The sequence below is a fragment of the Acanthisitta chloris genome, unplaced genomic scaffold (genome assembly GCF_000695815.1).
Source record: "Acanthisitta chloris isolate BGI_N310 unplaced genomic scaffold, ASM69581v1 scaffold17356, whole genome shotgun sequence".
Taxonomy (NCBI): Eukaryota; Metazoa; Chordata; class Aves; order Passeriformes; family Acanthisittidae; genus Acanthisitta; species Acanthisitta chloris.
In genome coordinates, this window is record NW_008679928.1 from 1 (window position 1) to 23,116 (window position 23,116).

The following is a 23,116-nucleotide window of genomic DNA, read 5'->3' on the forward strand; positions in this document are numbered from 1 at the left end:
TGGGCGGCGTTTCGCTGGATGTGCCTTCCGCAGCGGGCGCGCTGGAGCGCGGTGCGGCGTCTCGGCCTGGCTGTGTTTCCAGCGGTTCGTGCAGGTTTGTGTTCCTCTGCGGTGCCCGTTTGGAAGAGGAAACCGTCATCGTTCGCCTCTGAAATCTTTCATGTTTTGCTCCTTTCTCATGCGCCGGTCTGTTGCTGACTGCGTGTAAAAGGTCGTGGGAGCGTCCCTAGCTGAAAGCTTTTAAAAGCAATAACCTAGAGTTCTTCGGTTTTTAAGCTATTATAAGCTTCCCTTTCTAACTCAGTCACGTGTAATATTTCTTGTGGTTGCTTCCATTCCTTAGTTGTCGCTCTTTGGTTGTTGCCACTGTGATGGCAAGCAGAAGAGATTAGATAACTGCAGGAACGTTAGCTCTGTAAAGGACTAATAGTGTAAGTCGGCAGATCTCCCATTTCACATCCCTGTGCAAACATTCTGGGTGCTCAGGAGCTGAGGGAGATGCAGCTCTGTCCTCGCTAAACAGTTTCTCCTGCAGTTGGAGGCAGATAACTGGACTGGATGCAGCATGGCTGGGGTGGCCTAGGGCATTTCGTTGATTCTTCTGTGAGTACTGAGAGGGTGATGCTGTATTTTGAAATACTCCGTTTTACTGAAACACTGTAAACTGCTCTGAAAACTACTTCAGTGGGATTGACTCACTATGGCTAACACTTTGCATTGCATTGCTACAATTCCATTTGAGGCATTTAGGATCATAGCTGAGTGCATGACTTAGGACTGACAAAGGTCATGGAAATCCAACTCGTGGCCTGCACAGGACCACCCCATGTGCCTCATTCTTCTGCTGTCTTCCAGACAGGGGTTTGAATGAAAATCCCTCTAGACAGAGGTTGCTCGATGGCAGTACATACCCTTGGGGGAATTTGGGTGAAGATGGGGTTTCTATTCTTTTCATATTGAGATAGTTTACTACCAGTACATAGAGAGCTGATAGGACTAGCAGGGTGGTATCTCTTGAGTGGCAACCTTTAGATGTTCACGAGATACACAAAAATGCTATACATTTGCCTACTTGGTAACTAGGAAACCTAGGAGACAGTCATGACTCTCCAGGAGAGTCTAATCTCCTGATTAGACACCTGAGCTGCTCTTATTCTGTGAGCTTGGCTGTGCAACAATGGACATATTACTAGTTTACCAAGGAGATGATAAACAGTAACCCAAGCAGGAGCCTAGGAACTTAGTGAGTTACTAGGGGCTGTCATCAGGCTTGACTTCACATCTTCACTGTTCCTCTGGACTAGATCAATCACAGTGAGAACAATTATACTTTCTCTGCTCCTGTTTAACGTTTTTCATCCCTAAAGACATGCTCTAGGTGACACCAAAGCCTCTTTCTGAACGTTCTGGAGGCCTGTAGGGCATTGCCTTCCTTCACTGAAAGCATAAATTTATAGTAAGAGTCTGCAGATTTCTATCACACTTTCCAAACGCAGAAAAACACAGGGGCATGGAGTAAAGACTGAAAGGGCAAATTTCTAAAAAGGCTAGATAAATGAAGGGACTTGGAGCTTGTTTCATGTTGTGATTCAGCTTTTTTTCCCCATGTCATGGGGGACAATGCAGCTATGCAGCAGTGAAAACAGAGTGGTCCTTCAACCTGTGATTCTGGGGGGGTTGTTTGGTTGGGTTTGTTTGCTTTTGTTTGTGTCTCTTAATACCTCCAGCTGCTTTTGTTCAGCTTCAGATGGGTCTCTTGTCACTGCTACTGCCTTGCTGTCCAGTCTACAGGTTTTTATTATTTATAAAATAAAAAGAGCAGCACAGCACCAGCCTTGTGGAAGATACGTGAAGGATTAGCCCTGAGCTAATGTGAGGAGGGTGACAGTTGCCAATATTACTTTGGCATACCATGTTTCTCTTCTGTGTTTCCAAGAGAAGCTTCTGGTAAAAACATCCACAGCAAACAGTACAATATTTGAACTAATGTCTACCACTTTCTCCTCTAGGGTGACAAAACTGAGAAGAACCTGAGGATGTCTGTAATTCAGCGAGGGACGGCAACACTTCGTAAAGCAAAGAAGGTCACTGTAAAAACGTGTCTGGATAACCCTTTTGTTTTCCAATGGAAAACCATAGATGGAGAAGATATGCATTTTATACTACAGACCTTAGAAGAAAGGATTAAACATATTGGACTTAAAAAGATTGAGAGTCCAAGAACGAAAAAGCGTTCCCTTACAAGAAAACAAACGGAAAGAAAGTGCGATGCTAGCACCAATGAACTCCCTAAAGAAGAGGAAACAGAAAGCCATCAACCAAAACCAGGATGGACTGACATAAGTATCAGAAGGCAGCTTGCTATTGGAGTTAATGAAGTTACAAAAGCCTTGGAGAAGAACGAACTGCTTCTCTTGCTGGTGTGCAAGTCTGCAAAACCTGCCATGATCACATCGCATCTGATCGAGCTGAGCGCGAGCCGAGCCACGCCGGCAGGTCAGGTCCCGCGGCTCAGCCAAACCGTGGCACCACTGCTTGGCTTAACATCCATTTTAGCACTAGGCTTCAAAAAGCAGTCTGATACATTTACTGAGGCAGTAGAAGCGATAATTCCAAGGATACCAGCTTTGGAAGTGCCATGGTTTCAGTACAGAGCTGAAGAATCCGTGGCTTATGCAGATACAGATTCTTCAGAAAATCAGGAACCTGAGGAGCCTGCAGAGGGGGATGAGCTCACAAGCCAGAAGAGGAAGCGTACAGAGAGCAATCAGCCTGATCTTTCAAATGTAATTTTGCAGCCTTTGAAAATCAAGAAACTTGTCCCAAATCCGAATAAGATAAAGAAACCACCTCGCAAAAAGAAAAAGGCTTTTTCAGCATAACTGGTTTTAGTTTGTTTCTGTTAAACTGATTTTGTAAATGCAGAATGGAGTACAGTTCCAACTGAACTATGTTTTTAGGCTTTACACTGTAAAGCACTTGAATACAAGGTGAACTTTATGTAGTATTCGGGTGAAGTACTTTCTACTTTAATAAAGAATATTGCTCAGACTTGGGTGTTAGTCTGTACCTGGAGGTAAATATTTCATTCGCAGTTGGAGATCGCAGAGTTAAAGTTGGTAATGAACATGCCAAAAATAATTTTAAGACATAATTAATACATCTTTGGAATTAATGCAAAGCATTAAATGAACTTTGTATTTTTATACAGAAGATCATGCTTTAAGCAAAACAGATTTAAGTATAATTACTCAAACAAATCAGTACCAAAAGTGAAAGTTTATTTAAACAAAGGTCCATGCCAGTATAAGTCTTTTAAAGCTGGTTTCAAGTAAACAGCTGTAACAGCACAGGCAGGCTTCCCTTTTGAACTCATAGTTTGTTCTGCTGAACAATAAACTTGGTTTGGTCACAAATGTATGCAGACTTGGGTTCCACCTGATACCTGGTGTATGGTATGCTGGAGGAAAAGCTTAATTTTTAAATACAGAACACAACCAAATTACTACTGCTGCAGTATGAAAAAAAAGTACTTCCATATGCAAACTATTAACACACATCCTGTGAGAAAATATAAACCTAAACTCGATTAGATTTATAAATGAAGTCTAAACGTATTTCCCAGGAAACTGAGATAAGCCATATCTTGCTGTATATAAAGTAGATGAGAACTATAACCGCTAGAAGACTGAAAACATACCACGCAACTTTTGAGTTTCCTTTAGTTTTACTGGGAACTATGAACAGTTTCCTAATGAGACAGTTGTGTTGCAGGAAGGAAGGGAAATAGTGCTGCAATTCAGACAATCAAAATCAACAGCCTAGGAATTTACTTGTAGAAGAAAGCATAAAATACCTTAACGGAGTTACTCTGTTGTTCTTTAAAGGTGGAATATACATACAGTTTTCAGAGATTTGCTAATCCAGACTTCCAGTGCCATCTGATAGTTCATCTGTATTTTGGATTTACTTAGAAATTACTGTAGTTCATGATACCAACTACGAAGGCAAGCAATAACAATGATGCTGTAGCCATGATCTCCTTGAAGTTAAAACATTTCATGCTAAAATTTTTGTCCTCCTTGGCTGAGGGTGGCAAGAAGGTGAGGTTCTTTTTGCCTTGCTTCATAGTTCTTCATACATGTCCTTTGTTCTGGCTTTCTGGATGCATAAAACTTTGAAGGCATGCTAGCACTAGTGTATTTCATTCCCAGGCTGACTAACCATAACATAAACGTCTTAGCATTCACACAGAGCATAAGGATTAGCTTTGGTAAAGAACATAAGTACAGCAAACATCTTTCAAGCACTTTGCTGCCTGCCCACATCTATCTCTGGCTTCAGGGATTTGTGTCCCCTTTAACAGCTGGGAAGTTAATTTGGGAAGAAATTACAGCTGTTTAAAAAGCCAGGTGGGAAAAGTGGTGGACCTAGCCTTACATTTGCCAATCTTTGTGAAAACACCTATTAGGTTTTGAGGAGTCTTACCTTCATAGCAAGCCTAATGCACACAGGTTCAACTTTGGAAACAACGGAGGAGCACTCTGCTGACAGTGGCCCCCACACAGATATTCACCTTTTGTTAAGTACCTGCCCAGGAAGCAAAAGCGAGTTGCCACAGTTTTCACCTCCTGAGTAACTGTCTTATTGCACGGGAGCAGGCTGGGACACCTTCCAGATTCACATCCTCTTGATACTGTGCTACTTTAGCAAAGCACTTGAGCTGAAGAGCATTCAACAGGGACAGAAGAGACCATACTGGATCACAGAGCTGTTAGGTAACACACATGGGTTCATGAACAGAACTCTCCAGGAACTGCCCCAACACTCAGGCTCAGTGCCTGCTTCCCTCATGCTCTCTGGTCAGTACATGTTCTCTCTCAGCTGCGGTGCTGCACAGCTACAGGAGCACAACTCTGCCCTCCTTCCCCTCAGTTAACATGCAGAGTGAGCCGGAAAATGAGACAGAAATTTATCCCTTGGATTCAGAAGCAAATGGCACTGCTTTCCTAGAAGAGAGCATAAAAGTGGCCACATTCCTTTCTTCATGTGCAGTTACCTAAGAATTTGGGCAGAAAGCCAGGCTGCAGGAAACCCAGGTTCAAGTCTATCTTCTACCTATTTGGTCCCATCATGGCCTCAGATTTACAAACAGCAGTACTTGGGAGGATTTGCCTTCAGATTTCAGAGAAGAGGGGAGAAATGAAAACACCTGCCTAACATTTCTTCCACTTGCATTTTTTTGAGAGGAGGGAAGGCAGAGAACACAAACATATCTTCCACCTGGTATTCAGGACCACCCATCTGGATGAGCGAGAGCTAGGCCATGATAATTTGTTAGCAAGGAAGTACCTTAGCCATGAGAACAGAGCTATGCCCTGCTGTCCCACCTCATGTTCATCAGACCTGAGCAAGGATTGCCAAGGCTTTGCCCTTAGAGCCAAAGCAGAACACACTGAGCCCCTTGATGAACCTGCTCCTCATCCCAGCAGGCTCCAATGAGAATGGCCTGCCAGGCTGGCACCTTCATGCCTTTTGGGAGTTAAAAACTTAAGTCTTCAATGGAGTTGAGATAAATCCTTCTTGTTACCTCAGATATCACTACCATCAATTACATTTTCAGGCACTTAATTCTGCTCAGGCCTCACACCGAGAGTCCAAGCTCCCCCTGCACCATCTGTTATGACTGCTACCAGCAGACGGGTATCAGAGTGGCCAGGGACGTAAAGCCCAACTGCACCATTAGATCTCCTTTGAAGTCCTTTTAAATTCATGAGGTCCCGAGCTGGTGCACACCCAGGGGTCAGACAAACCACGTCGAGTCCCTTCCTTTGTTTGAAGGAGGTCGAATGCTTTAATCACAGAGCTATAATGCAGTAAGGGAAAGTATTTATCACTGTTTCTAGGGCAGAATCCTCTCATCACAATTCAACAAGAAAAAGAAACCAAACCACAAAACCATTCATACATTGGAAAAGGAGCCGGAAGAAAGAAAAACCCCACTGCTACAAGGAGGTGGGTAGGGCTAGCAGTTATGAAGAACAGACAAATTTATCTTCACGTACAGAATTAAACTTTCAGCAAAAATCTGCTGTCAGAATTACAGGCATGTTTAAAAGGAAAGTTAGACATTTGCATTTCATGAGATATTCAAGTCACATTCAAAAGATGCTCACAGCACAGAGGCTTCACTACCACAATTTGGCACTTTCAGCTAGAACAGTTTCTTAATGCAGGTTTTCTCAGTGCTCACGTTACTGCAGCATCCATGAGCTGACAGAACTCCTACCATATCTAGCTATGACGCTACGCTGGAATGCATATAAAGTGCTTCAGAAGCCACTCCGGTTGCCGAGCATTCGTGAGGGAATTAGAACAGCTCCACCCAACAACAAAGATCAGCCCTCCTACATTTCAGGAAGTGCAGCACAGAGCCTTCCAAGGACTGAGGGCAGAGCATTTCTCTTCTGCTTACCAGCCACATATATAGCAAAACTTTTTTGTTCCAAAGTCAGGATAAAAACACTACCAGGAACAATTTATGAATACATATTTACACAAGATACTTCTCATTAGAATTACAGACTTCATAGGAAATCAAAGTAGACAAAGGAATATGTGCAATTTCGCAGAAGCGTTGAAAACATTCAAACTATAAATATCCTGATAGCACTACTAAAATTCTTAGTTTTACACACAGGCTGATGTTATTCTACTGAGGAAAAACTAAGGTTTTGTGCCACGACTGTAAATTAAGTACAGTAATGTATTATCATTCCGGCAACATAGATAACACCTGCACTGAACAGTGCGATACTGTTAAATCAATCCACTGATCTATTGAAGATCAAAGTACAAATCTGTATTTTTTTATTGATTTGGCAGCGTTGCTTATGGAGAAACAAATGCACTAGTTAAACCAGCACATTGTCATACTGCTCCAGTTACAAAAACATCCAGGACCTTCATAGACCTACAAACGTATCGTACTTCATGGTTTTTCCCCCAAATGATGATATCCACGTGAAGTAAATAAGCAAAGATACTCGAGTTTGTATCCTTCATTCTGTTACACTGACAAACATACACCACCACTTAATAAATAGAAATGCAGCAGTTCATCCACATAATAGCAAATATTTTTGTACCCTAATCCACCACTGAAGTTCAGTTTGTACAAAACAGTCTTTTCTACAGAGTGGAAAAAAATACCTTCTTCTCATCAAGGTGCAAGCTAAGCTTTGAAACTTAAATGAATGTGCTTTTATTTTTTTTTCATGGACAATAGAAGAGTTTCATGAACCTTCTGATCTATCTGAAAATGCATAAATTTGGTCACATGTGGATGTCTTCGTTGTTTGGATTTAATGGACTATTTCAGTATCACTGACGTTGTGCTTTTACTCCTCTTGAACAAAACCGTTCCAAGAGTTATGGAGATCAAATTAACTCAAACGATGACCTCAGAGTTCTAGAAATATAAGCGTCCTCATTGTAATACAAGGCCAACCTAAAGGAAGAAGAAAAATATGCCATTTTAGTTCAAGCAATAAATACAAACATCAATACTTTTCTGCACCTCAATTATGAATCATAAATAGAGCCAATTAAAAAATATTTTAAAACTTCTGCCCATTTTTGGCTACTGTAGATTAATGTACCATTACCCTTCACAGAATTCAGAAACTTTTTTTTCTCCCTTACCTTTTCAGATTCCATGCCTGGACACCTCCAGTTGTACAAATAATACTGCAAATTTCCATCTCCAATCCCAAACTTGAGTTTTTCCAGGAATGTTTTGTTTTCCATTAAGTCTAGTGCATTGAACACATCAAATCCTTTCTGGCAACAGCAAAACATTTTTTAAATTTTACTTTTTTAAAGTTTCAAACGTCACACAAATGATACTTTACTGTAGTATCCAAGAGACTCAGCTCATTAAAAGGAAAAAAAAGAGAATGGAATAAATCTTGCCTTTTAATTAGGTACACATGCAAAGAAATTTTCCCAATAAAAAGTGAAGCATAATGCACAACTTTGACTGAAGATGATCTCCAAAAGGGTATGAATTTTAAAGCCATTTTAAGGGGCTAAGCTCTGAAGAGTACCTAAAGCATTATCCATAATTTTATCCTTCCTGGTATGCATTTTTACAGTCACATACAGTGTTTTGACACATATGGCCCATTCCAGCTGAAGCTGCATAAATACAGCCTCTGGTCTTTTTCATCAATTTGTCATTCTGCTAATGATAAACCTATTTTTGTAATTTAGTCCTTTTCTGAAATGCCATTGTCTTTAGAACTCAAATCTTCGGCATGTAATTCTCTCTCCCCTACCAACTCCTCTTTTTACAAACCTCTCAAATTCACAACTCAAAGTCTCAGTGTTTTGTGCAGCAACACAAACAGTCAAATCATGAGTCACTGTGAACTCTTAACAAGCAACCCAAGGTCAGTTAAGCCCTCGCAGTGACAATCATCATGTATGGATAGCTGAACTTGAGGCTGTGGATATAACAGCCCATTTATTTGCAATTAACTGCAAGGGAGTCTGACCTAAGATCCTGCAGTCTTAACAGCACAAAGGTAGCACACCAGCAGGACATGATATACTCTTATGACAAAAGTAAGTCACAAAACAATAATGCTCAATTACTTAAGCACAAGAACATGGGGTAAGGAACATTCTTTACTCAGTATAAAAATTAGATGTTTTATTTTGTTTTAAATGAGCATCACATATTTAGGAAAAAAGGGGGTTGAAGAGAGAGCATTTTAAGCTACACATCAGGAGTATTTAAAAGAAAGTCACAAAGCACAGACAGTAAGTTTAGCAAGGTTTCCCACTACCTTACACAAAGATCATTCTCTGTGCGGAGGAAGCTATGCTAAGTTAGATGTGCTGTAAAAACCACACAGAAACAAGATAAATAAGGTGGCAAGGATTAGACACTTGGTATTGAAAGTAAACTTTGAAATATTCCAAGATAGTAATAGACTGTAAGAGAAATCTCAGAGGGAAAGAAGGGAAGTGGGGGAAGAATAGGGACAGTCTAGGTACAGACACAATGACCTCTACAATTAAGCACTCCAAATTCAAATAAATTATAAACTCAAAAGATGTAGCTTTAATTCAGTATCTGAACATCAGTAGACTGGGTGCAGGTTAGTATCTTCTGAAGGATATAAAAAGATTTCTGTTCAAAGATACTTTCTCCACAGATCGGACAGACCATTGAAGCTGACTCAGAAGTGAACTTCTTCCCTGTTTACAAGCTCTCTTCTGTTCTAAATCTAGAAATTTAGTGTCAGCTTCGACAATAAAATATGCAGGGTTTTGGAGGGATTATCCTGATGCAAAATCGCACTCTACCCACACAGAATGCACAGAACCTAAGTAACTCACTCTAAATTTGGGCTTTTACTTTGAAGGTCAGGTGTTTTGTCCTATAAGTGTCGAGATTTTACTAGACTTAGCTCTAAGTTAATCCTATATAGTGTGATATGAAGATAAAAATCAGCATTAAACCGACATGCAAACTCTGAAAGCAGTTTGCTGAATTGAATGTGTACCTCCAATACCCATTCTTTGGGGTAAAAGTACAGAAAGGTACAGAAAGGACTGTGGCAAGTTGTCCCCAGTGAAGAGCTAAACACCCACGCAGCCTTTGGCTCTCTCCTCTCCCACAGGATGGGGGAGAAAATAGAAGGAAGGCAAAACATCTTATGAATCAAAATAACAACAGTTCAACAGAGAAATCAAAAGCTGCAGGCACAAGCATAGCAAAAAGAAGAATTCATTCACTGTTTCCCATCAGCAGGCAGATGTCAAGCCACTTCCTGGAAAGCATTATCTCAGCATGTATAATGGTTGTTAGGAATGACAAATGCTATCACCAGGAGTATTCCCCCTTCTTCCTCCTTTCCTTCAGCCTTTATAGTGGAGCAGAACATCATATGGTATGGGAATACCTCTTTGGTCAGTTGGGGTCAGCTGTCCTGGCTGTGTTCCCTCCCAACTTCTCGCCCACCCTCAGCTCTCACGCTCAGGGGAAAGAGAGAAAGCAAGCACTGTTCAACAACAGCCAAAACACTGGTGTGTTATCAGCCCTGCTTTAGTCACAAAGTGCAGCACCATATGGGCTGCTAGGAAGAAAGTTAACTCCATCCCAGCCAGACTCAGTATGTTTGTAAACAAAAAACTGTGAATAGGACTGCATTTATATTTTCTCTTCCTTTGCCTCCCCTCTCCTCATGTAAAGCTCCAAGTGCCAGATCTACAAATGTAATTAGGCATCTAATGATGCAGACAGGCCCAGCAGGTACTTTAGAAATCCACAGGTGTCTAAATCCCAATATTCTAACTATATAATGATCCACTCAAAACCAAAGAATCATGTCACATTCAGAGACAAATATACACAGGAGAAGGAGCAAAGCCTTGTGGTTAGACCACACAGCTGTCTCCTCACTGGTTCCACCCATGACCTGGTGAATGGTCAGCCACTCAGCTCCCTGTACCACGCTTCAAATGGAGACCAGTGGCTATTCCTTTTTCCACCTTAACTTCTAAAAATAAGTACCAGTATTTTTAGCCACTTCTGAAAGTTAAACTAGACTCTCAAAGTCTGTCTCTGAACTTCTTTATGTATCATTCCAGAGCCTGAATAATGGGGTTCTGTATCCCACATGACTATCCAGGGGAGTTTTCCCTGACAAACAGTTATTGAACTGCTTATAGGTTGACAAGCCTCAGCAAGCAGTTCACATCACAGACAGCAGCTCAGCTGCAGAGCTGCACGAACATGGCTGAAACAGGCACTTGGAAGACCATGTGGCTGCTTTCATGCAGCCTGAAGTCTGCACAGACACAGCCCCTGCAGACCATCACTGACTTTCTACAGGACCAACACACAAATCCCTGCAGCACATGCCATGCAGACAGCTCTGAGCACAGCCAGCTGGAGCACAGCCAGCACTGCCTGCACCGAGCACTCACTGGTGGAATACCACTAACAGCAGGGCAGCAACATTTCAGCTGGAGGGGCAGGCATAAAGCATGAGAAGCAGAAAAAATGCCTGTGCTCTGCAGTGTGTTGGGAATGACTGCTAGAATGGATACTGGGGACTGATGAAGCCTGTGCAGTGCTGTGAATTGGCCAGGCTGAACAGGTCTCTGAGAATTCATTCTGAGTGCTGCAATGTGCAGCACCTGCACAGCTCTGTACCACAGAATACATGGCCATGGGTGTCAGCACTGCACTCCCATGAGACCCTGATGACTAAGAGGTGAATATTATCTTTTCATCAGACAGTACTAAACTCTTAAGATTCTTCTGTTCAGGAGCTTCATTTTTAGTCTTTTCCCTTCCATTCAATCAAACCATCTATCAGTGTAATTCCATACATGAAGGTATGATTAAAAGCTACAACATTACATCATCTACAGAGCTCTACAGGTAGCGATTAGTAACATGATAAAGCGATAAAGCTCACATAAATAAGCTTTTACAGTTTTTAGAAATGAAAAATAATTTTAAAAGCCCAAATAGTATTTGATGAACTTATTAAATAATCTCTAAGGGAAATTATTTTAGTGATACTTTCCATTCTTCTGATACTTAGTGAATATGGTCATCAGTGTGCTCTTGGGTGTTTACAGAATTCAGGCTGTTCCAAGTTCTTAACCTTCATGCACTTGTCATTCCCTAGCATCACTCAAAGTAAAAAGGAAAAACAAGCACAGTGCTTTATATTTAATATATATATATTCAAAAAATATGTACTCTGTGCTGTAGGCAGTAAAACAGGCTGCAACGGCATGGATAAATTGTTGCCAGTTCTTACCTTGCCACCACTCCTAAGAATACTTTTGTGAATGAAGCAGAAAAAAACCCAACCCACAACTTACCAATTTAGCTATAATGAGTGCATCATTCATTAAGTCCAAGAGGGGAGTCTCTGTATGAATATTGTAAAAGGAATAGGCAGCTTTGAGGCTTTTATGAACAGGATGATGCATCACTGTTGAGGGTAATGTGTAGAAACTCAGGAAGTCTGTTAAAATACCATTTGAGCCCTAAAAAAAACCAAAACAAAACCAAAACCAAAACACCAAAAAGGTCAATTAATAAGAAGTAACTGCTCAGTTAGGCTAACATGGCAGTTCTACAGCAAGTAAGTAATAAATGCAGCAAGTAAATACAGTTAGGCTTAGGGATTAGGGTTAGGGTCGGGGGTTAGGAGTTAGTGGGTAAGGGTTACAGGTTAGGGTTAGGGTTATTAGGGTATAACAGCTAATCTTGGCTAAGATTTGAGGAAACAAACATTTAGATTATTCTAGTCTATTACACCTCTGACATTTTGACAAGCAATTGTCATAGTTCATTTGGTTTCCCAAGCTTAGTCTGGCATAGACCAAGCTAGCAAAGCACACTTCCACAAAAACATACAGAAGTTTTTTTCTAACAGAACTATTTTTAATAAAATATTCTTAAAATATTTAGAATATTTTAAAAAGTTCAATGTTAAGGAAGACTTTTATACAGGAAAACTATCCTGTGCTGGTGTATGAAGCATATTTAAATCAGCTTGTGATTATTAATCAACAAGCACAACCCATTTGCTGGATGAGAGTACTAAATCACACTGAAGTTCCAAGGAGACCAGTAGTCATCAAAAGAGGTGCTTACACAGAAATCTAAATTATCCTACATCAAAGTCCTTAATATTTCACACACCTAAGGAAGTTTAACCATATTCAAGAGTATAGATTAGTAGGAAATGGGAAATAATTATTACATGGGTTATGAATAACATGCTGACCACAAAAAACTACCCAGATTTTTCCTCCTGGTGTTTCCAAGAAGATAAGGTGAAGGAGACCTACAAATGCTTGTTCTTGCTCATTTGCTTTACTTTTGAATGACTAGTGCCCACTATTTAGAGCTCACATGGATCCTTAAATTAATAGTACTTCTATGGTAAAGAGGAAAACAGTTGAATCTATCACATACAAAAAAGCTATTGTCTTAGAGCAGGTAGAGATTCTGTAGTAGAAATAAGCTAACAACAAGTAATAGAGTTATTGAGTCACTCACTAAATTCGGTAAGGATGATGAAAATATTAACTCAAGACTTATACAGAATATCTTAAAAGTTTTTGCTCTGCACATTACAAACATAACTTAAAAGACTGACACTAACTTCTCCAGGTCACACAGGTCTCAAAAAGATTTTAAGCACCAACAAACTTACATTTTGCACAGCAAAAAACTAGCTCAAGAGATAGTGTAAAACAAGCAAGTGAAGACTGCTGTCCTGTTAAAATGGCAACTGCCAATGTCACACTCATGCTGATCTTGGTGCTTGTGGACTCTTCCGTGGACTTCAATTCACAAACAAAGCCAAAACACAACCCACAGGGAACAGGGTGGAGGACAGGAAGAAGAGGGTGTGGAGAAAGAAGGAGGGACTGTGAATTAGACCATGGAAAAGTCCAATGAGCACTAGGCCTACTACAAAGTAAGCAGCAAGCTAAGCTTGGACAAGGACAACCAATGAGCAGGATCACTCATCTCCAGCAGCACTAGGTTTCCTAATTCAGCTCAGGCTGCTGCACAAATTCAGGTTGTAGTGTGGGAATACTGAGCTTCACAACCTGCAGCTTCTGTGAGGACCTGGTAGGTTTAAGGCTGTTAGTGCTGATCATTTTCAAATAACCTTACCACTTTGAACAAAGCAATACACTATCTAAATATGATGTCTACAACTGATTTTGTATGGACTCAAAGCAAAGAGTCTATCTTTCTCCACTGGCTTTACTGCAGCTATTCCAACCATGACTGGGAGATTTCCAATCCAAATGTTAATCTATTCCTCCACTGCTTATTTTGCAAGAAGCATTATGACCAACCGTTTGGAAGGTGGAGGTGGTAGGTGTGTACACATATATATATGCATATTTACATACATACATACACAAATTCATACACATATATACACACATTCGTTTACTGGAAAAAACCCACATTTTACTGAAGCAGACCATCAGAAAACAATTTCCCCAGGAGGTGCCTCTAAAATTGGTTTGAAAAATAAAGAATTTTGCACTGGTGTATGACAGAAATATGTACACCTGAGAGAGTGACAGTGAATTCAAACCAAATCCTCATCTAGTCACTGCATCATTTTTATTTTTTTTCTAGAAGAGGAGGTTTGAAACCCACTGCTTATTGTCATGTCACATCTCTATGGAAAAAGAATCAAGAAATGCAGGTGGAAGGGTTGATCTTAAAATATGTAAAGTTCTGTGCTGTAATCTTGCTAAGGATATTTTGATATTTCAGAACTGCAGTTTATCACAACCATTTTCTCCTTAACAAAATGCAATACAAAGAATCGTGATATCAAAATCTACCTATAACACACATTTTTCATGCTGCCTGTATTTCAGAAAATTGATGCTGATACAAACTTTTGTAAGTGGCATTCACATATACAATCATATATGTCAGGGCATATTTTACCTCTACTACATAAGTATCAATAATATGATCCCGAGGCAGGAACCAGTGGGCTACCTCTTCTTCATCCATCACAGGAGCAAGATTAAACTGTTTCAAGTAAGTGTTGATTAATTCTTGTACTGCTTTAGTATCTTTTTGTTCCATTGGTCTCAACCCTGAAGTCTTTGTGGCCTTATTGTAACAAAAGAAAAACAAATGTTAAGATGTTGAAAGGAAAATTGCAAACACAGCAAAGGCTTAAAGTAGGTTGCAGAGTCATTCCCCTTGCTATAATGCATTCATTATTAGCCTACTTTATCCCAGCCACCTAATTCATTATGCTATTTTACAAACGGTTTTCAATCAGAATTCCCTCTCTTCTAATTATTGAGACAGTCTGGGGCACTTCAATCTTTATATTTCATTATTGAAACAGCTTCATTTCTCCAGAGAAAGACATACCATTGCAAACAGCCTAGACTTTGTGCAGTTTGTATTTTTTTTTTTTTTTTTTTTTAGGTCAGTCTATTTCTTATGCTCTTCTAAACTACCTAGGGCCCAGGCACAGAAACAAAACAAAGCAACTTGCATATCAGAGGTTAATCTAAAGACAAGAACACATGCAATTCAAACTTATGAAAATGACAGTTGAGCTATATATCAAAGCTAGCTGATAAATTTCGATCATAAATTGTTTAACAAAAAAAATCCACCTACTCTTACCACTTGCAAACTCTCTTAACTCAGCTTTCTATACAGGCACAACTGTTCTGTAAACAAGAAAGTTTCTCGTAACTTACAGCTGCCTGGAATGAAATACCTACAGTATTTTAACAAATAAAGTTATTTTCTTGACTTTAAACATCAGAAGAGGAAAAAAATTGCTTTCTAGTACTATGCAATTAATGTTTAAACAAACAAAAGTTTTCTTCCTGACTTTTGTTAGGTTTCCTGACTTTCCTTTCAGGAAGGCTAATGCTTGTTCTTTTCAGAGCTCATTTATCCTGCTTCATCTGTCTGAGCTACATACTTGGGCATGTATCACATTAATCATAGCAAAGTCAATTGCAAGAGCAGCCAGGTAGAGACTTGATTACTGGAAGCCTGAAATTAGTGTAGCTGATTATGCTTTGCCCAAAAGGCATTATTCTGGAGGAGGTATTTATTCACACACTCTGGGAGTCAGCAGCCAGATGAGAAATCAAGGCACGTTTTGCCACAGCTCTGGCCTGTGTATTATATTTTAGTCTTCTTGCTTTCCTGAGCAGCCTGGGACTATCATTTGCCTCCACAACAACACATTGTTTATATTTTTAGGTGCCCTTATTCCACAAAGATGTACAACTGACTGACAGGAAGGATGGAGGAAAAGCAGCTGGGCTGGAACATCTTTTTTCCCCAGCAATGCTCAGAATGGGCACAAGTAAATGATTATTTGCAGCCCCGTAACTGAGGGAAAGTGTACAGAACTGGGATAAAATTTGTCTGCTCCATGTATCAAGCTGCACTGGGCATATATTCATGTGACTATCCTGTGTCAGGACCTCAAGCAGTCAAGAAAAGACACGCAGACACAAACATGCTCCTGTCGTGACTCTAAACACAGACAAAACTTACCTTCCAGAAAGCTCCTTGCACAAGTGATGAAACACTTAGGAAAAAACCCAAAACTTTTATTTTTTTATACCTCTGTGTACATCCACAGCCTTTAGTGAGGATGCTATTTATTAATGACAGCATTTATTATTTCTGAAAACTTTTTTAATTCCAGCTGTTCAAGTGATTAGGAATGATTAACTCTCTTAAAGGGAGATGAGCTCCCAGTGGCAATGATATTCCAAGGACATTAAAAAACGAGGTTAAAATGCAAGAAACAGTGTTTGGTTCTGAGGGACAGTACTGTTTATGATGACAGCCTGAAACTGATGAAAAAGATCCTCAACAGCACTTAAACCCTTTCTCAGGATAAAAATGAACCCCTTTCAATAAACCCAAAGCACAAGACCTAAAGAGCACAAAGATTAAATCTTTATTTTCCATGGGAGAGGCTACCAAGTCCGACCTAAAAATAAACAACTGAGGCATATGGACTGCTACATCACATAGTTTTGAAAGCTGATTTTGAAAGCACCTATTTTCTATTTGCACTTCTCTGTACAGTATATGTTTGCCTTAGCTATATTTTAGAAATGAGGTATGATGTATCCTTTGTTTTCCATAATTCACTTTTCTGTTGAAACTGGGTTTTATAATAAAGGAAGATGATCTGGGTGCCAGTGCTATTTCTAATGATTCTCTGCAGTTACACCTTTGGTACTGTGAGATCCTTATTCTTTAAATTATTAGCTTCCTGAATTGTTTCCATGAGAAATGTTTCTAGAGGTGCCACCAAAACCTATATTTGAAATTGTATACTGCACTTTTTTGGACTGTTAAAAGTGTCTTCCAAGATTTGATGGAAGCTATATTTAGCTCTCCAAGATTAAAACCTAATTAATTTGGTTATTAAGCTCTGAAAACTGCCGCCCTGCACGCAAGGGAGAAGCTGCATGTGCAGGCACAGGTAGCACACAGGCAGTGCCGGAAACAAGTCTCTCCAACAGCAGCAGGAGCACAGATCAAGCCATAGCACATGCTTTATACTGAGGAGTGCTTAGCATACTACTCAAATATTTCAGTAAGAGGATCTGCAGCATCAAGCTAAATATACTCGACAAACACAATTCTCTGAAATCAGATAAATCATTACAAAGTACTCTGAGTGAGGAAAAAAGCATTTCTTTAACCAAAAGGAGGGGTTTGTTTAAATAAAGAAACGGTTTAGTGATATGGTACAGGCAAAGGATGCCCTGCAAATAAATTGTTTTCAGCCATAAATCTCAGACTACCTTCTATAGGTGATTAATTACAGCACTGAGATTTTTTTAACAGTACATAGGACTTAGTGACTTGCCCTGTCACAGAAATGCACCCTAAGGCTTTTTGCAAGCTTAACTATCAGCTGCAAACATGCTAAAAAGTCTTTTAAACTAACCTAGCTATGCCAGAACACTTGTTTTTTACTAGACCATACGAACAAACAGTACACAACATACTGAGGTGGCTTTTGCTGAACCTGTTCACTGCAGAACAACACTCTCTGACAGAACAGAGAAATACATGCATTAGAGTAGAATCAACAATACAACTGTACTCAGCCAACTTGCTGATGGACTTCTCTGAGCATTTTAAGACATAACTGTTGATTTTCTGTTCCAGTAATCTCTTATCAGATTAAACATACCAAGAATAGTCTTATATATCTTCAACTCAATCCCACATGTTTATCAAGTCAAGGTTTCTGGTTTGTTTTTTTCTTTGTTTGCTTAAAGGATTTTAGGTCAAAATTTATATTTTCTCCATATAGAGACCTAAATTTCCAGCAACAGTCTCTTCTGTTTAGTATAGCCCTTAAGGTCTTTTTCATCAACCAGAGATTATTTTTTTCATGTCCTGCACACACTGTCATTACACAGAAAAGCCTGTGCTGTCAGAGACAGATGGAAGGTTATTTTGGGCCTCACAATAACTGTGGGGATTCTCTATAAGTCATAATGCTTACATCAGGAAGTCTGTAGAGCTTCATTGTTCTTTGTAGAGTCATGTTTCTACTCAAATGTGAAAATTTCACCTCCACCAATTTTCTGGGATTTAGTGATCGATGCCAATATCTGGAAATAGAATTAATAATGTGATTAAATAGTATTTTTAAGTGTCAGCTTTACTTACATCCATTTCCCTGCTTCTCACATTGCTTCTCCTCTCCAGTTTGTTTCTAAGTAAGCCTGTACTATGTCTGTAAGAAGCTTGAGCAACAAAGAAACTAAGGAAAAGCTACATCCAAGCAATAGCTTCTAAACAGGCCTGCTATCATAGTATTTTGAATCTGAGCAAATGCTTTTTATGGCACAATGAATAAGTGCAGGGCTAAACACTTTAGTACTTGTCATAGCCCTGACAAACTCACCATACTCACACAGTAACATTTATTGTGCAGACAGGACCCTCAGCTCATGTCTAAGCATTTTGATGGAGAACTCTTCCTAGCAGATCATTGTACAACAGAACATCCCTGGTTACTCTAACACAGCATAGTTTTGGATTTTTTTCCCCATCCATCCTTACAGAAACTTACAGGATCTTTGGTATTGACAGGTACAAACCAATTTCAAATCAAAAAGCACTCTGCCCTCCAGAAGGCCAGTCAGCTGGACTAAAACTGTGGGAACTGAACCTTGCCTAGTAGAAATAAAATCCATTCCAAGCAAATGAAATGATATTTGATTGTTTTCCCATCTTTATCAAATGCCAATCAAGCCCTTCTTTCTACAGGAAAGATCAAAGTGTTTCAAAAAAGCAAATCATACAATTCCCAGAAATGCTCTGCCATCTCTGGCAAGCAACCAGGTCAACAGGGAAGTGTCCCAGCAGGGAAACAGGCTGGGACTTCAAAACCACAGGTATACAATGTTGTCATTGCTAACATGGCTTTTACCAGAAGGTCACAGAAACATCTATTAGCCTTGATATGATATGCTAAACAAACCCAAAAATTAAATTTTAGTCTGAGAAGCTGTTTTATCCAAGGCACAGGGAGGGAAGGGGGGGAAAAAAGGCAAACAAAAAACCAACCCTGACAAACACTCAGGCCTTCAGGTTAGTCAGGCCCACAACATTTAATATCTATACATTTTATGCTTTTACTTTTTCTAGGCATTTGCATTAAATTTTGTTTGAAATGACTGTTGTAGGAACCAATATTATTATGAACATCACCTAGGTTACCTGCAAGTGGCCACAGGTTTGGGAAGTACCACTCCAGCCGTGTAGACAGCCTGAAAAATTCCTTCAAGGTTTACTCTTCTGGTTATTTCCCGGATCAGTACAGGTGCTACCCGTTTAGATCTCAGTTTCTTATGGACACACAGAAAATTGATTTCTACCATCTTCTTCACACTAGAATGACAATAAATAGTGGAAAAAATAAAGAGAGTTACACATTGCATGTTTCCATTTGCATAATTACAGTTTTCCCACATTGAGACAGAAGAATCTGAGGTAAGCATAAACTGGCTTGTGACAAAGTGCATCTGCAACAAATATTAATCTACAATACTGCAACTGCAATGGCAAATTGTGCAATATGCAAGCTATGCCTAAGGTGTTTGCAATAGTCCTTTTTGGAGCTCTATCAAGACTTAACTGATTGCCTTACTTTAAAATGCAGAATGGCATCTGAGCGCATGCTGCGTGGTATCACAATGCTTTATGTTTGTCAGTGCATGAAGACCTGGCCAAGGAAGGACAGCTGATTGACTATCCTTTAAATACTTCACAGTAGGGGCAGAAAATTGTAAGTCATTATCTGCATCAATAAGAAAACTCCTTTATTATTGGTCTTCATCACAAGAAGCTCACAAGGTTTTTGTTTGTGGGGTGAGAGGGTGGGAAGAGTGAAAAACAAAAAAAAGTCTCTGCTACATACACAGTATTCTTCTGACTATCATCAGTGAACATCCTTCTCTAAGCTCTTTATAGAAATGGATACCAGTTTAAGATTTGTTTCATGGTGTTATTCTTTTTACAAACACAAAAGTAATGGTGCATTTTACCTGTCATAAATACGAATATTTGCAGGGATGGCACTTATGAATCCTACCAGTTTTTTGTTTGAAGATACTCTAACCCCACAGTGCCACTGGGGTAACCAGCCTGGAGGACGTAATGCCCTAGAATTGATGACAGAAATAATTACAAATTACTTGCCTAAGAAGATGTAATAAAAACACCCTTCTTTGTACTCCAGCCAGAACAGAATGTGGAACTTGCTACTCACCACAGAAGAAATTCAGGTGAATAATCAAACCTAAACATATTATCATCATCTTCTACGTAATTCTCATTTAACAGTGTGTATAACTCCTTCAGCTGAAAACACACACAAAAAAAATCCAAGTATTTATCTACACACATGAATCAGAATAAACTTGAATTATTTTAGATACATATAAAAATTGGTTTACTTACAACTTCAGCATTGCTAAGATCCAATGTGTCCCACATAAAACCTTGTGGCAAAGAATATGGCTCTAGGCGGACATTGTCCTTATCTGGTTCAATTGCACCATGTGAAGTTATAACTTCATCTTTTGAGGGAGGAGGAGGAAAAAAAAAAAACCCAAAACACTGTTACATTGCTAGCTTTTCTGATGGCACTCAAAACTGCATTTAACTCACGTTACATGTTTTCTCATAACTGTGTGACAGGAACATGAAGCCTTTTTAAAATGCGGAAAAAAATTTAGTATCTTTATATGTATTTATGTTTTAGTATTAGGTTTACACTACTCATTCTCATAGATCACATTCAGACTGTCTCATCAGAATATTTATAGATATGCACAGAACCACTCTATTTCAACTGATACCCAGTATTTCATAACACAGGACAGCAACTTATCAGCACGTGCACAGCATTTAGCCAGCCACGAGATCCACAGTCTCATCATGAGAAACGTGTTGTATCCACAGCTAACGAGCTATGGCTCAGATCCTGTTTACCACTGACTTTAACAGACCTGAACTCAACAGGATGACTCAGGGGCAGTGGCATGGCAAAGCTAGGGCATTTAAGGGATGCTGGTGATATGTGAAATGTGTTCCTAAAATCCTACACGAAGGCATGCTTTCTTCTCCTCCCTTACTTTACAACTCCGGGCCCTTAGCATACAGCTATAAACACCAGCTGCTCCTCTTCTACGGAGCAGCACCTACTAAATCACAGAATCATTTAGGCTGGAAAAGACCTTTAACATCATAGTCCAAGGACTAACGTTTCACTGCCAAGCCCACCACTAAACCATGTCCCTAAGCATCACCTCTACATATCTTTTCAATACCTCCAGGGATGGTGACTTCCAGCCACTTCCCTGGGCAGCCTGTTCTGATGCTCAACAACCTTTTCAGTGAAGACATTTTTCCTAACATCCAGTCTAAATCTCCCCGATGCAATTTGAGGCCATTTCCTCCTGTTCTATTGCTTGCTACCTAGGAGAAGAGACTGACCCTCACCTAGCTACAACCTCCTTTCAGGCTCCCCTGAATCTCCTACCCTGCAGGCTAAACCACCCTAGCTTCCTTGACTGGTCCTCGTAAGAGTTGTGCTCCAGACCCTTCAACAGCTTTGTTGCCCTTCTCTGGACACACTCCAGCACCTCAGTGCCTTTCTTGTAGTATTGTCTTTTACGGCAGTAGCCAGATTACATTCTAAGGGCTTTGGACCTTCTGATTTTTCACCCTGCATAACCTCACAGCATCCCCGTAGTCCTCCAAAGGCCATAAGCTATCATTTTCTTTCCTGAATTCCTCTGGTGGTGCATCCTCTCATCTCTCCCTTGGGCCTGACCAAACCAGTTGGGCAGTGAAGCACCCGTATCCCCTCATCTCTCCCTTGGGCCTGGCCAAACCAGTTGGGCAGTGAAGCACCCCTGGACCATAACAGCAGCTCGGGCACAGTAAAGGTGTCAGTGACACTGCATCAAGATCATCAGTTACCTGAACAAGGTGTGAACAAAGGATAATCAGTTATTCCCAGATAATCAGTTATCCCTCAACAGCCTTTGGAACACTATTTACCTGAATTGTAGCCCAAGTGAAATGACACAGTAAAGGTGTCACTGACACTGTATCAAGATCATCAGTTACCTGAACAAGGTGTGAACAAAGGATAATCAGTTATTCCCAGATAATCAGTTATCCCTCAACAGCCTTTGGAACACTATTTACCTGAATTGTAGCCCAAGTGAAATGGTACCATTGTTACTGGATTTTACTTTTTTCTTTTTTTTTCCAAAAGCAGTTACCAACATGAGTTATGGCCAGGATGGAAATTTATTGCTAACTAAAGCAAATCATTTCACAACCATATGAGCAGCAGTCCTAAGTGAGGCCCTTTAAGCTGTTCTGGACTGCAGTGGGCTCAAGTTTGCGATACTTTAAAAACCACTGCTGAGGACAAGGTCTAGGCTGATACCCCCTTCTCCTCGAGACTCAACCCTTGCTTGCTGCAAAATGCAAAGGGACTTGATGTATGTCACTAACTCAAGGGGAATTTTTAACAAGTACCTTTGCACACAAACATGTGTGCCTGTATGCGTGAATGCGAATTGAGTATAGCATGAACGTTACCTAGAATCTATAATTAAGTCACTGTTACAATTGTAGTAAATCCTATTGAATCATTTCATAAATGTTAAATTAGCCAATGATTAAATACTGCTAAACTCTTTTGCACCCCTATTTTTTGCACCCATATCCTTGGCAACCTGACCCTTCTTCATCCCCAGTCTCTGTGTACATCATTCTAAATTGCCTCTAATTCCGTTTTCCTTTGTCTGCTTCATCTATGCAGTAACAGAGTGAACCTTGACATCAAACTCTGTTAAGTCGCATTTCCACAAATTTATATGAAAACCTGATTTTTGCCAGGTTTGATATATTTGACAGCCATTCTTTAAACAGCCCAAACCACTCATTTACAACAGTTCCAGCCAAAGCTCTCTGTTCAGA

At 39.9% G+C, this 23,116-nt stretch overlaps 2 protein-coding genes across 2 annotated transcripts; one reads left to right on the plus strand and one right to left on the minus strand.

Annotated features, from left to right (window-relative positions):
- Positions 1 to 2,011: 2,011 nt before the first annotated feature.
- RPP38 (ribonuclease P/MRP 38kDa subunit) lies at positions 2,012 to 3,051 on the plus strand. Its single transcript, XM_009077530.1, has one exon. The coding sequence runs from the start codon at positions 2,037 to 2,039 to the stop codon at positions 2,880 to 2,882; it is 846 nt and encodes a 281-aa protein (XP_009075778.1). The 5' UTR covers positions 2,012 to 2,036; the 3' UTR covers positions 2,883 to 3,051.
- A 3,010-nt stretch (positions 3,052 to 6,061) lies between these two features.
- Positions 6,062 to 22,364, minus strand: NMT2 (N-myristoyltransferase 2). Its single transcript, XM_009077531.1, has 10 exons — positions 22,334 to 22,364; positions 20,576 to 20,694; positions 20,385 to 20,476; positions 20,161 to 20,277; positions 19,334 to 19,504; positions 18,111 to 18,219; positions 14,531 to 14,701; positions 11,914 to 12,081; positions 7,705 to 7,842; positions 6,062 to 7,510 (listed from the first exon to the last, which is right to left on the minus strand). Exons 1-10 carry the CDS (start codon positions 22,362 to 22,364, stop codon positions 7,490 to 7,492), a joined length of 1,137 nt encoding a protein of 378 aa, XP_009075779.1. The 3' UTR covers positions 6,062 to 7,489.
- Between the last annotated feature and the right edge of the window lie 752 nt (positions 22,365 to 23,116).